At 41.4% G+C, this 15,029-nt stretch overlaps 1 protein-coding gene across 5 annotated transcripts in view; it reads left to right on the plus strand.

The window, feature by feature from the left end:
* Window positions 1-15,029, plus strand: part of kidins220a (kinase D-interacting substrate 220a) — a 47,710-nt gene that overhangs the window by 13,268 nt on the left and 19,413 nt on the right. For all 5 annotated transcript variants that reach the window (XM_044374651.1, XM_044374654.1, XM_044374650.1 and 2 more), the window contains exons 15-23: window positions 1,092-1,257; window positions 1,441-1,592; window positions 1,959-2,059; window positions 2,406-2,591; window positions 3,325-3,465; window positions 4,750-4,987; window positions 5,087-5,178; window positions 7,764-7,908; window positions 8,699-8,861. In XM_044374651.1, coding sequence (XP_044230586.1) covers window positions 1,092-1,257; window positions 1,441-1,592; window positions 1,959-2,059; window positions 2,406-2,591; window positions 3,325-3,465; window positions 4,750-4,987; window positions 5,087-5,178; window positions 7,764-7,908; window positions 8,699-8,861 — 1,384 coding nt within the window. The remainder of the gene's footprint in view (window positions 1-1,091; window positions 1,258-1,440; window positions 1,593-1,958; window positions 2,060-2,405; window positions 2,592-3,324; window positions 3,466-4,749; window positions 4,988-5,086; window positions 5,179-7,763; window positions 7,909-8,698; window positions 8,862-15,029) is intronic.

Below are 15,029 nucleotides of genomic sequence, written 5' to 3' on the forward strand. Positions count from 1 at the left end.
TTGAGTAAACAAAGTGTACATTTGTTTTGGTCTGAGATGCTGGTGCTCTAGTGAGACATCTAGTGGGGCTGAATGTCGTGTATCACACCTAAGCAGGCAGCTCCGGGGCTGAAAAGTGAAGCCAACGCAGAAGTGCCTTAAACCTGCATTCTCTCTAATGGCCAGCAGGGGGCGACTCCACTTGCTCCAAAAAGAAGTCTGTTTGTATAGAAGTCTATGGGAAAATGACTCTACTTCTCACTTGATTCATTACCTCAGTAAACAGTTTCCTAATGAGTTTTTGGTCTCAATCGCTAGTTTCAAGTCTTCTTCAATACAGCATGATGTTTATTTTGTAAATGATGGTCCCATTTAGAGTAAAATAGACAATAAAGCAGGGAAAGCTTCAGGGTGTGGCTACCTTGTGATAGACAAGTCACTACCATGGTGTTGCATGAGGTGCTGTAGTTGGGAGCTCCTCCCCAGCTCCACGCTCTCATCCAAATATGGTCACTTCTCATCACTTCTGGCTTCAAAAAACCAAGATGATGACGGTCAAAATGCCTAACTCAAGGCTTCAAAATGGGACTCAACAAACAAACCAATGGGTGATGTCACGATGTAGCTATGTCCATTATTTATATACAGTCTAGGATTGCTCTTCTAAATATTTCTGACCAGCACTTCCAAAAATTATTTATTTAAAATTATTATAAAAACATAACAAACTGATATCAGTACATGTCTTGGAAGTTTCCTGCAATCCTATCTGCTTACCAGGTGTCAAACCTAAACAAACCTAAGATCAGTGCGGAGTGGTGGCACCTAAAATAATCTTCAGATTACTAAGAAAAAAAAAGATTGAAAAAGGTTAATAAAAAAAGTGAACCTTTTCTTCAACATACTTGAAACTGCATAGCTCACTAGAGGGTGCCATTGTACAACCCATACCAATGTGATGACTCAAGTTTCTCAACTGAAACTGTTGCTGACTTTTAAGAAAATAACCTTTTAATGTTTGAGAAGAGAATTTAAACATCGACTGGCTGAAGATAACAGGATGTTATGTTTTAACTTTCTAAGCAGTTGACCACCTGCTCTCCTTTCTCCAGTGTTGGTGTACTTTGGAAGCCGACGCGAGAGGGAGAGCTGGAACTGGGCATGGGTCATCAGCACCCGCCTGGCCCGTCAAGTCGGTTACCTGGAGCTCCTGCTCAAACTGATGTTTGTCAACCCCCCTGAACTTCCTGAGCAAACCACCCGCGCATTGCCTGTCAGGTGATAATGACGCACATACAGAAATACACTCAACACAGTCACAGTTTGCTTTGAGAATATTACAATATCAATTTCCCAGGTCCAAGATAAAATATGTAGTCCCATCTACGGGTTGTTTATCTGAGTGAGAGAAAGCATTAGTTTCCCTTCTCACTCTCTCTCTCTTTCCCACATTTCACACAGGTTCTTGTTCACGGATTATAATCGTCTGTCCAGTGTTGGAGGGGAAACCTCCATGGCAGAGATGATTGCCACGCTCTCAGATGCCTGTGAGAGGGAATTTGGCTTCATGGCCACCAGGCTGTTCAGGGTTTTCAAGAATGATGAGATCCAAGGTGACACTTCAGCCAGCACACACAGTCACACTTTAGATAGATAGTTATGGAAATACCATCTGACATAATTATTGGTCAATGTCTGATAAATTGGAATATTATATAGTGGTTTTGAGCTGGTACCAGTATAATAAGTACTGCTTTTTGGCACGACTTTATGATGACAGTGAAACTAGTAAAATGTATCCTAGTTTAATAGCAACTAAGTAGGCCTCTTAATTATATTACTTATAAGATATGTTTACACGCATCAATTCAATGTTAGGTTGTTGAGGATGCTGTTTACGAGCAGAAAGCGTAATGGAAGAAACTGTTTAGCCAGTTTTTATATCTCCCTCACATTACCCCTTGCCTCCCACACTCTAGGTAAGAAGTGGAAGAAAACATGTTGTGTTCCCTCCTTTGTCCTGTTTTCCCTGACGCTGGGCTGCCTGATCACCGGTATGGCCCTGCTGGCTATTTTTAAGGTGGGTTCGAAAAATTAACAACAGCCAACAGCCAGAGCACATATATTTTATGGAAATCATAATATATGAATATGATAAATATATCATGTTAAGTTATTACATAAAGAATTTTAATTGCTGTGTTTTGTTTATTTTTAATCATAAAATGTGTTCTTACCAAAGAAAGTCTCCCATCACTAGCATAGACTTTTAATTCTGTTTCTGTAGTTGTTTTATTTAGATAGTGAGAAAGAAGAAAGAGGGAAAGGAGACCTCATATATGGACAAATGTGACTTCAGGGGAAGGGGACTTTCCCAGTGGACTATCTCCTGACACGTAATCATAATAATTTTCTTAATTCCTCAGGTGGACCCTGAGAACCTGACAGTGAATGCAGTGCTGATAGCCATGGCCAGTGTGGTGGGCCTGGCCTTACTGCTCAACTGTAGAACCTGGTGGCAGGTGGCTGACTCCGTCCTCAACTCCCAGAGGAAACGCCTGCATAGTGCTGCCAACAATTTGCACAAACTCAAGAGTGAAGGATTTATGAAGGTAAAATAAATGTACTTTAGACCACATCAAAGATGGATGAAAATACCCAGGCATCCTGGTGTCATGATTAAGGCGGATTACTTATGCTTATGAAGTTGTTCGTCCAAATCTGAACAATTTCCTCATGAAATGAAAATAATCTCTTTGATTTTATATACTGTATCCACCTTTTGCTAGAAAGATCTGTTATTAGCATTTAACACCCAGGTAGCACTTAAAGGTGTAGTATGTAGAATTTAGTGGCATCTAGCAGAACGGACTTGGCAGAAATGGAATGTAATATTCATAAGTATGGCTTAATTAATGTATAATCCCCTGAAAATAAGATTTGTTGTGTTTTCATTACCTTAGAAGGAGCCCTTTATATCTACATAGGGAGCAGGTCCTCTTCCACAGAGCCTGCCATGTTACACAGCCATGTTTCTACAGTAGCCCAGAACGGACAAACCAAACCAAACATGGCTCTAGAGAGGGCCTTTTGCGTTTTTCAAGAGTTTTGCGGCCACCATAGTTTATCTTACACGCTTGGAAGAGGAAGGGGAGGGGAAGATATTCAGTTGGTTACAATCTGTGACCTCACCCCTAGATGCCTCTAAATCCTACACACTGGTCCTTTAAAGGTTACTGAAACAGTAAAGTCATTATATCAGAGATATACATTTTATAATTAGAGTGTCTTTTCATTGTAAAAATTGTTTCAAACCATGACATTTTTTTCTCTGTCTCACATCAGGTTCTGAAACATGAGGTGGAGCTAATGTCAAAGATGGCCAAGACCATCGATGGCTTCACCCAGAACCAGACGCGAATGGCCGTCATCATCGACGGGCTGGACGCCTGTGAACAAGACAAAGTCCTGCAGATGCTGGACACGGTGTGTGTTTGCACCTGCATTTCTGCGTGGCACATAAATAATGAGTGCAGCTCTCTCTTGACGGATAACAAGATAATATGAAAGAATTTAATTTTCCAACATCTGTCACTCAGGAAGATTTATTTCCATGAGACAAACTGTTGTAGAGCAGCTGCCACGCAGCCTTAACTTTCAGTGGGTCTTTCACCTGTGCACACAGAGCCCACACATCTCCGGTGGTGTGTGGCAACCCTGGTGTTCCCAGCTGCCTCAGCTCGCCTCCAAGTTTAGATTCTTCCTCCCAGCTGCGGTAATAGAATTTCCTTTAGCCAAATGTTATTATTTGGTGAAGTAATCCCAGAGTAGATGGCAACCTCCTGTGTGCTAATGTAATCTTCTCATCTCTGCAAGCGCCTCCCAGTCACTCTAAAACCATCTTGTGTCCAAAGAGATTCAAATACAACACTCTGAAATAATTTTTTGTGGGTTACACAAATTACCAAATTAAATCTTTTTTAATGTAGTCTGTGTACTTTTCCAACCAGTTAAAGTGCATTAAAGATGCAGACATCATGTGACGGTGTTGACAGCTGCTGCAGAGATGGAAATTCATCATCCTGTGGGGCGAGCTCGAGGGTGCTGGCCAGGGGTTAACAAGCCATGTATGCATGTAACACAAATCAATGTCCTGTGACACTTGGACAATGTCCCTTAGTTAGCAGAGTGGAAATCCCCAACACCATGTGCTGCAGACAGTCCGCTCTCACAGGAGTCATTAAGTTCTACAGCTTAGTGTTGCTGCTAGTTGTCATGTTGTTGATTAGATTGTAAACGAATAAGAGTATGCACGCATATCCAAACCAAAGAGGACAGGTGCTGAGCTGAAAGTGAGCAAAACATGAAGTAAACAAACAGCTCACACACTGCAGGCTTCCAATGTCCACTTATTTATTCCACCTTTTAGTTTGATGAAGAGCAATGCTGCTTGAAACCTCACCTCGGTGCAATAAATAAGTGGACATTGGAGCCCTGCAATGTGCGAGCTGTTTATTTGTTTATTATTTTGGTACTAAGGTACTACACACTTCACAGAAGGATCTATTGTGCTAAAAACACTACATCACTCATCACAAGTTCACAACCTTGTGTCTGAGAGCATAATACGAAGTTGTTTTCCCATTACAAGCAATATAGTAGAAAGGACAGTATCATAGCTTGACAAACATATTTAATTTAAATTAAAGAAATGAAGGCAAAAACAGCACACACTTAATAGATGATTTTCGCATTCTTTTCTCCTGCCAGGTGAGAGTGCTCTTCTCCAAAGGCCCTTTTATCTCCATCTTTGCGAGTGACCCTCATATTATCATCAAAGCTATCAACCAAAACCTTAACAGCGTGCTGAGAGACTCCAACATCAACGGCCATGACTACATGAGAAACATCGTCCACCTGCCTGTATTCCTCAACAGCACAGGCCTCAGTACAGCCAAGAAGCTCTGCACGGCATCCCCCACCAACGGAGACGCATTGCCTGCTGAGGGTAAAGGACTGTTCCACAATACATGTTGATATAAGAGTTTTTGTTGCATTGGTGTTGTTTTAAATGCCTTTGTCTCTTCCTCTCCCTCCCTCTCTTCAGGATGGCATGAAGACATGGACAGGAAGATGTCTCAGAATAGCTTGGGCCAAGACCAGACCAGGTTTGGCAGCAAGACCGCCCTCAACCGCAGGGTAACAGCTATTCAAATCAAGTTTATTTGAATGGTATAATATCACGTACAGTGTCTTGTTGCGGTTTATAGGCGCGCAACAACAATATTTAAAGACAATGAAAACCTTTGCACATTTAGGAAAAAATGGGAGAAACCACAGAAGAGGAAGTTTAAAGAAAGATTTTCCCTCCTTTGATAGCAGTATGTCATATTTGACATTAATAGTCATCCAATTTAGATGTAACAAAATTAATATGTATAGTACGTTTTGCTTGTCACCCTAAATAGATACTGTTCAGACCCCACCCAAACCCACCACAACCAAAACAAAAGCTCCAACAATAATGACAAACTGCAGAGAAGCTTTTTACACTAAATTACAATGGAGACAGTTGTTTTGTTTATAGAATGAAATCAAATAAATGTGTTTTTCTACCACGGTCATTTCCTGCAACACTGATATTACCTGGAAATATCATTAAGCTGGAAATGAATGCTCAATATCTTGACATTAATCAAACAAAATGAAAATGCCGTTAGTTCACCACAACTTAAACAGGAAACGGTGAATGCTGTACATACACGTAGCCTGCAGAGGGTGGGAGATGCTGTCTCAGAAACGCTCACTGCTCTCTCATTTCGGCCTCCTCCCTAAAGGGGATGTTCAGTACAGGCGTGGTGTTGGCAGGCAGTGCAGAGGCCAGAGGACAGAAGGAGACACACGGAGACCGAAAGAGAGAGGTGCTCGGTGTGCAGCCAAGGTTCCTGGTGTAATTGATGTAATGGCTGTTTATCCTTCCTGCTGTGTTGCCACAGCCTAATGACAAGGCCTAGCAGCAGTGGGTCCCTGTGACAAAACACTGGCACCAGGTCTGCTGGCAGGAGGCTAAGTGACTCTGCTGCTGTCGCTGATGCCTTCCTCCCTCCTGCGAGACCTTACCACTACCCCCATCCTCCTCCTCCTCCTCCTCCTCCTTCCTTCCCGCCTCCCTCTCTTGTTTATTTGTTTGACATTTGTTTGTACCTCAGATTTATCTAGTACCCTCAATTAATGGTGTTGGCCCTTTTATTATGGGGCGGCATGCTCTTTTTATTTGCCCGTCACCACTAGCTAGCTCTTGGCAGGAGGGCCCTCTTTCTACAAGTGCAGATTAAAACGAGGGCAGGAGGGGAAAATGAATTAGTGGCTCTCCATTTTCATGTGGCTTCTCAAGTTGTGGATGACATTATGAGTATCTCTACCATCTTATTTCCATTTATTGTAATTAAACGAATTACCCTTATAAGGAAACTAATTAAAAGAAAGAAAACAAAAAAGAAACATTCCCTCAAAATATTACCATTTTATAACCAGCAGTTACTCTTTCAAATAAATCAGTGAAAACTGTTACCAAAGCTAATCAAGAAAGCTGTGTCAATACTGAAAAAGTGAATACACTGAATGTATATTGGAAATCTATCTGTATGATAGACATTTTCAGCCCTGACTGAGTGGTGGCCATATGTTTCATCTCTCTGAGAAAGAGGTCATGAGATTGGCGTTACGACTTCAAAGTCAACCAAAAGCCTCGCCTTGGCTCATGACCATGGCAGCTGTCTGGTATCATCACAGATGTTCTCCGGTAGATCTGTGTCAATAGCTAGCCTGTGTGTCATGACTGTTCTGCTTTGGACAGTGGTTCTTTGATTTTTTTTTTTTTCTTCCTTGCAGTCACAAAGAATTATATGTTTTGCTCATGAAGACATGATGTGGAAGGAAAGATAGAAGAAGAGAGTGATAATAAAATAGTGTCTAATTAGTTTCACTCACACGGTATTCACAGGGTTAAGTTGCAGGATTATCTTAATAACTTCTTAACCCAATAACTAGTCAAGAATTTATTTATGCTACAGAAAAAAGTTGTACTACCACTGATATGCTAATGTACCATGATTTCTTTTTGAATGCAAAATAGTCCCATATATGTATAATTCCGCTGCACATGCTGCAAGTTCAGATAAACATGGATATGGTTTTGCTAGGTTTCACAGGAAGTCAAGGATATGAGAAAATGAGGCCTAGCCATCCATATATTTGTCAGTCCATTCAAGCATAAGGTTCTGTGATGACATGGCCTTAGATCACATGGTGACCCTGAAACGCCTGCTCTCCCGTCTCATGATGCACAGCTTGCAGCAGTGATGATGCATAAGCTCTCAAATCCCTGCCAGGGTCAGGAGAAAAATTGAGCTATTGTTTCACATGTCATTGCAAATTATCTTTAGGGTTCTTCCCTGTACTGTATATGACTCTTCTATGTCTCCTGTGGCTGTAGTTTTACATTTGTGACCAGGAGATTATTGCTATTATCTGTGTTTTACTGTTCAGATTCTTGATCTTTTGTTTTTTAGTGTCAAATTCTGTAACTTCATGTTCTAAGTAATGCTCATGTAATATTTGGATGATGCAAGTTGCATTGAAACGATAAGTGAAACCATAGTCTTGGAGACATGTTCATCTTACCATGCCAGTTGGACACATGATGGATCCAAATTTTTCCAATTTTCTGCTAACTTGAGTTTCTTTTTGTGTTTTTTTTTTTTTTACTTTTCCTGTCTGTTAAGGACACATACCGGCGCCGCCAGATGCAGAGGACCATCACCAGACAGATGTCCTTCGACCTGACCAAGCTGCTGGTGACTGAGGACTGGTTCAGTGACATCAGCCCACAGACCATGAGAAGGCTGCTCAATATTGTTTCTATCACAGGTAACGAATAAACCACATCCTGCTCTGTTCTCTTCTTCTCAAAGACATTTTGCTTTTACAGTGACATTTAAGTTGTTTAGCCTTAATTTAAGTCATTTTGTTAAGGGGATTGGATGATTGGATGGTTCAGTTGTTCTAAATGCTTTGCTTTTTTAACTTAAGTCAGCTATTGGAGAAATGTTATTGTAGATGGAGGAGGAAAGAGCCATAAAAGCAAAGCTCAGATGGGATTTTATCCTAGACCAGTAAGGGCCAACATGTGGTTGCAAAGGCGGGGCCTTTAACCAAGCATTTCATTGTGGAGTAAGTGTTGCTTCTGAGCTTTAGCAGGAATTTAAATTAATTAAATCAATGATATGATTGATAGATAGGATTTTAAAAATGATGCACCCAGATCAGCAGTTTGAGAAACAGTAGACACAAGACAACAAAGAGTTTGATGTTGACCAGCTTGTTTGAAAGTTGAGACAACAAACTTCTACAGCTGATTAATGTGTGAGATTGAGACATAGCATGTTACACTTGTCAGATATGGTGTAGATGAGATCCTTGAAGGGTGTGACAGTATGTACATGAACCATATCACAACAATAATATCACATTGAATAACATCATCTCACTGACACACCCTGGTGATTTAAACAAATAACTTCTTCTTTGTGCCACCACTTTGTCTCTGTCGATTAATAATCCAATCATCTGAATGCACACTTGTGAGAAAGTTACTTTGGGATAATGAGGAGACCAGTGACTTGCTAAAGCCCTCAATCTTCTGCTCTATTGTTGATAGGTCGTCTGTTGCGAGCCAATCACATCATCTTCAACTGGGATCGGCTGGCGTCGTGGATCAACCTGACAGAGGAGTGGCCTTACAGGACGTCATGGATCATCCTCTTTTTGGAAGAGACTGATGGAGTGTCTGACCAGGTCACTCTCAAGACCATCTATGAGAGGTACACACACACACATCACCCCTCCTCCAGGAGATGGCGTTCAGACAGATATTCCATGAGAGGAAAGATGTGATGACATTGAGCTTATTAAAAGATACAGTTTTGACAAGAAATGTATGCTGTCCTTGCCCAATGTTAAGTTTTTTACAACAGTGGTAATTCAGTCAGAACAGTTTCAGCCGGAATAAATCAAACTTTGATCACGCTTACAGCGGCTCATAAAACTAATGCGCACAACAACGTTCCTCAGTGAGAGTAGGCCTACTTTTATTTAGTATCTGGCTGGATGTCTCCTGCTTAAGACAGGTGTTCATATTGTTATGGTGTATTTCACAACACTGGACAGCATTAACAAAATACATTCTCCCTACCAATGGGATACATAAAGTACAAGGTTTTCAGCACTGTTGAGTGTGCAATACTGCACAATACATGCAAGATGTGTCACTGTTACAGGCATGGTAAAATGATGTGCATAGACAGGGCTGATAGGATAATCACCTGGGCTACTAATTGATTTGGAATACAGACCTACATTTGAATTTTTGAAGCCATGAGTGGCTGCTATTGTTTACTATCAGACCTCTATGTAAATGGCATGTGGTAAACAACCTATTTTTGCACCATTTTTTGCATATATTGCGATCTTGGCAACTAGTTACCAGTAAAGTAATTAACCTGTACACATAAAACCCTCACATTAAAAAGTAGTGATGTTTAGTACATTCTGACTTTTATCCTCGTCTGATACTCTTAACTGCAGCTGTCAGAAAACATCATATAATATGATGATATTTTGCAGCTGAGAGTGACATAAAACAGCAACAACACGCTCTCTCTCTCTCCTCGGGGGAATTCTGAGATGTTTGATAAATATGTGTCCTGATCCCCAAGACGTACAGCCTACCTCAATATACTTGCATGCTTTCCTTCTTTATTTCTTTCTTTATTTTTCAAGTGTCTTCCTTCCTTCTCTTCTGTTTTAATTATCCCCCCCATCCTTCTCTTTTCAGCATAACATTCCTTAAAACCTCCACCTTCAACAAAAGATAAAATTTGAATGATCCTATCGGAGATTGGGATTTTGCTCAGGAGAACACTGAATCCTTGTAGGGGTGCTCCTGTGTCCTGACCTCCCTGATGAGATCAAGCTAGATGCAAGAATTCATTTTTTGTTGTCTGTAAATTTGTGATATAAGTAACTTTGACCAGCAGGTGGCAGTAGAGTATTTTGATTTCCTTTATTGCACAGTTACTGCTAATGGCTGTGAGTGCCACACTAATTGGCATCTGACAGACAGATTTAGTAATTTATTATAATGCATGGAGAAAATGATGACTGTATTAAAGCACGGACTCCATGAAGGGACACGTCTCTTTAAAAAAAACAAGAGACACATTAAGCTCAGACATATTTGGTTAAGCAGTAAAGGAAAAGCGTTGTCACTGGGTGTGTGTACAGTGTAAGAGTGTATGTGTGTGGCCACGAATGCTTTTAGGCGTGCTCTCACCGCAGACAAGACGAGATAGACCGACACAGGCTGAGTCGCTGGGTTTGGGCGCTGTTGTGCATCAGTCGCTGGCCTTTAAAGGTTGCACTCTGTCACAATACACTAGCGCCTACGACTCCTGCGGCAGGGAAGTGTCACAGACAGTTACTGTCAGCCAGTCAGCCAGCTAGATTCAGGAGACAACCCTCCCTCCCCCAATTGCACGGCGAAGCGCTGCCTCATTAGACTAGGTTTTTGCTGTTTGGTTTTCAAAGGACAATAGGCATTATCTTCCAGTTTTTATATGGTGTAAGTGTTACATGGGAAGGATGCAATATGAGGGGAGGGAGGACAAGATTGTAGATGAGAAGCACCTCAGTCAGAAGCTTGTAACTCAATTATTTTGCTGGATGTGATGTGACGATTTTCGCCTTTTTATAATTGTTAATTTAAGTGGAAAAATATGTCACTACACTATGTTTAAGTATAGTGGACACCCAAAAGAAAATAACCATACATCTACCATAATTATTGTGGAAAATAAAACTGGGAGATATAATTATATGCTATTAATAAAAGGGAAGCCATAAAATTCAACAGTGTTTCTACGTGCAACGAAAGGCCTGGATTCAAGTGCCTCTACCACAGCATGAGTATTGTGCTTACACTGCTCATTACACCTAATATAGCCATCATCTTGTTTTTGACCAACGGTCCTGTCTTTCTTTATCTTCTTCCTTTCCAAATGGCTGCTCTGTTCCGCAGTGGCCGTCGGAGAAGCGGCCTTAATGATGATGACAGGAAGCCTCAAACAGGCTAAACACAACGCCTTGCCTAGAGGCCTTATCTCTTGCACTAATCTTGCCCTGATAAGACTCAGGCCTTGGTCTGTGTATCTTTTTCTGTCTCTGCTCTTTTCTTCCTCTTTCTTACAATCTGAAGCTCTTTAGGTCCCTTTTTTGTTCTGAATGAGTTATTCGGTCTTTTCCCTCAGCGATGGATAGGCACTTGACTGGCCTCTCAGAACCTCAGGCCCCTTCTCCCGACTGTCTGTCTGCCTGAGAAATGGATCGTTTCTTCTCCATGCTTTCCTTGAGTGTATATACACAGCACTTGTACACACTTATACACATCATACATTTAATTTCGTAACTTCAATTCAACTAGCGACTATTTCCTGGATCTTATAGTTAACATCTTTTTGTTTATCAAAAGACCAGCTTAGTTCTGACCTCATGCGTGTGCTCCATGTGTGTGTGTTTTAACACGCATACATGTTTATGAGTTGTTGTGCTCAGCCATTTTTACACAGTGGAACTGCACATCCCTTGAGCATTACTAAGTGAATATATTAGTGGTGAAGTGAACATGGGGGTGAGTCAGCCCCTTATAGGTCAACTGTCGCCCTGCATCTCAGTCACAAGGCAGCACGCTCTTCCTCTCTCTTCTTTTGTAAGGCTCCCTACAGCTCGGTAGGCCACAGCATACAGAGCATCAGAAGTACTATATTTTGTAGATAATGGATGGATAAATGACACATGGTGGGTCTAAGAGGATATTTTCTGTTTCCATCTCCATGATTTTAAAGGTAAAAATAAAATGCAGGTTTGATCCTTGCCACAGTCTCTCTCCGTTTAGACGTAATGCTCTACCTAGCCTTTTAAATCAAAACTAAATTAACCCATACACTACTAAAGCATAGGAAAATATTGAATGAGTGCCTCTCAGTGATGAAGATGACAGCCACTCTTTATAGCAGGTAACTGAACTCCTAGAAAAAAAAAACAAAAAATAGAAACACTCGCCCACCTTCCCTCATATCTCACACAAACACACGCTTTCAAAAGCTGTTTTTAGCAACTTGTCTGGCAATAACAAGCGTCCATGAAGGGCTGTGAAGTGTCATTGTAGGACACGGCGTGAAGAGAAATGTTCAGCTCTAATTCCCGAAGCAGGAGTGGGCCAGTACAGCCTTCCTAATCTGATGGAGAATGTGTAATCGGTTAATAACCTCAGCGATTTCTGTCATTAACGGTAAGACCGGGGGCTGCCCAGACTAATGCAAGGTAGCAGGGGGAAAAGACTGCGTAACAAGGATGGCACTGTCTGTCGGAGATATTGGCTCAAAGCAATCAAGCTTACACACACACACGCACACACACACACAAGCACACAAAGAGCGTAGCTAAAATGTTTGTCTCACTAGTTCTGCAGGGAAAACTACAAATTACACCTCGAGCAGCGAGCCAGAGCCGTGGCCTGCCCAGCACACTGACGGAAATTGAACAGAAAACAAAACAAAGTGTTTTGGACCAACCCTCATATTTGTAGCCATCAAATTAACAACCCTAAATCCATGTTTCCAATGCTGTTTTTTTTTTTTTTTTTTTTTTTGATAACTCACAAATTGAATTCGGTGCCCGCAGCCTTGTGACTGTCATTTTTAACTATATCATTTCTTTCCTCTCAGTATCGTCTCTTCTCAGGAGTCAGTTCTTCCTTGTTTTAGCTGCCATTAGAGACATGATGACCACAGCTAACCTAGCTCTCTCCTGCTTCATGGTTATTGCTGTAAAGCAGCCCACCATTTCCAAACACTGTTAATGCACTTTTGTATGTTTATTTCCTTGATGTTGTTTAGAGTCATTACATTACATTTAGCCATTTAGCAGAAGCTCTTATGTAGAGTGACTTCAAGTGATTGAGCAAGTACAGGTTCTGGATTCTTCTCAAGAGCTGTAGTTGTAACCTTAACTATGTTTTTGGGAGTCTACTCACCTTCACTATTTTGTCTCACAGCCATGGTGCGGTGGTGGTGCTAGTTGTGCACACATATGCCTGCCTGTTATAGAAAGTTGAGTGGACACTACGCAAACATTACTTTGTTATTCTTTATTTAAACAGTGGCTAACAAGTGATGGAGACTTTAGGCAAGAAACATGAGAGAAAGCTCTGATGAGATTCGATTGTATGGACTGAAATGAAAGTTCAAGCGAATCCGATATTGGGTGACATTATCACTCAGCTCCTGTATCTCAGAGCACGTGCAGTAGCTACTCAGGTTAAATGATTTTATGAGTAGGCATTCAGTAACAGTATCAGTCAGTGACTTCAATTTGATTTTCAGTTTTTGTCAGTGGTGATTTGTTTGAAGGTGAAATAGTTGAAGTGAAGGGTTAACATATTTGGATCTAACGATGTATGGGGGTGGGCTCAGTCGGCCCCACGGAGAGTTTATTCCTGGACGCCCAGATCCCGTTTTCAGCTCTAGAAAAAAAAAAAAAGTGTCACTGGTCCACTGAGCAGGTTCCTGCTCTGCTCTGACATCTGGTGCCCTGTCTGTGCCAGGATGCCCCCGCCGCACTTAGGAGTGTGTTTCTGGCGCTGCACCTGAATCTTCTGTTCATTACACACACCCACACGTATAGATGCACGCTGAAAATATTGCACGGCTTGCACTTAATAGACACACTCGAACACACGTACACACACACAGGAGTTGTGGTGAAACGCACGTATGTTGTAACTGAAACAAGCAAATACTACTTGCCACTACAAGCTTTTGCATTTGAATATATGCACACACACTCACCTCAAATCACACATAAAACTGGTGTGTGTGGTATGCATGCAACACACACATATATACACACACACTTTCACACACACACACACCTAGCTCTCACACCAGTGCAAGAACATATGTCACCCCCAACTCCTCTGAGAATCAGTGTAATTAATCAGACCCTGAGATGCAGGCTGCGTTCAACAAACACGCATACACACACACACACGCATACACACACACACACGTTCACACAGTGCAGGAAGTAGAACACAGCAGAGAAATTGCTGTCAGGTAAGGTAGTAGTGTTTAGAAGGCTGTTCATTGCAGTGTCACTGTCTCTTGAATCTTGATGCACTTTATGCTGTCACTCTTTCTGTCACAGTAAAGAATGAACTACTCCTCTCTTTCCCTCATCCTCTCTTCCGTCTTGTTTTGTTGGCCTGAACCTACCAAACAATCCCTCTCGCAGACATGTGCCTAGAGCCAGGCACTTCTTGGACACTTCAAAACTTTTTTTTTTTTTCTCTCTAATCGCACTCTGAATGAATATGTAGCCAGGCAATTCAGTCTTAATTAGAGAGACCCTTATCCCAAGTACTGAAACATTAAGATGATGCTCTCTTCATTCAGGATTACTTTAATTGGCACAATTATTGTAATTTGGTTGCAATTATGTGTCGGGATAAAAGCGTCGTTCCAAAGCTCATGTGGGTGATTCCCTTTATGTGGAATCCTTTAATAAGCTCTTAAATATCTGGCCGCTAAAAAAAAAAAAAGCTGAGATCCTATTCTTTTCTGATGATGAATACTAAACTTTTCCTGCCCTCAAATGAAAAGTCTTTATTTTTTGCCACGCGGGCTATTGTTCATGTGAATTCCTGTCGCAGTCGTGACACTTTTTACAATGTAGATGCACGGCAAACGCTCAGAAATGGTTTTCCCCTCTCTCCGTGTCCTCTGAGGGAGCCCATTGTCCCCGCAGTAAATCCCTTCAGGAGGTATTTCAGTGAAAGACAGAGTAAAACTGGTAATTCGACCGCTCATTGCACTGCCATTTGCCAAGAGGCTGAAAAAAAAAAAAAACGTGTGTGAATTTGTAAATTCTGTGAT

Source organism: Thunnus albacares, chromosome 15 (assembly GCF_914725855.1).
Source record: "Thunnus albacares chromosome 15, fThuAlb1.1, whole genome shotgun sequence".
In the NCBI taxonomy this organism is placed as follows: domain Eukaryota; kingdom Metazoa; phylum Chordata; class Actinopteri; order Scombriformes; family Scombridae; genus Thunnus; species Thunnus albacares.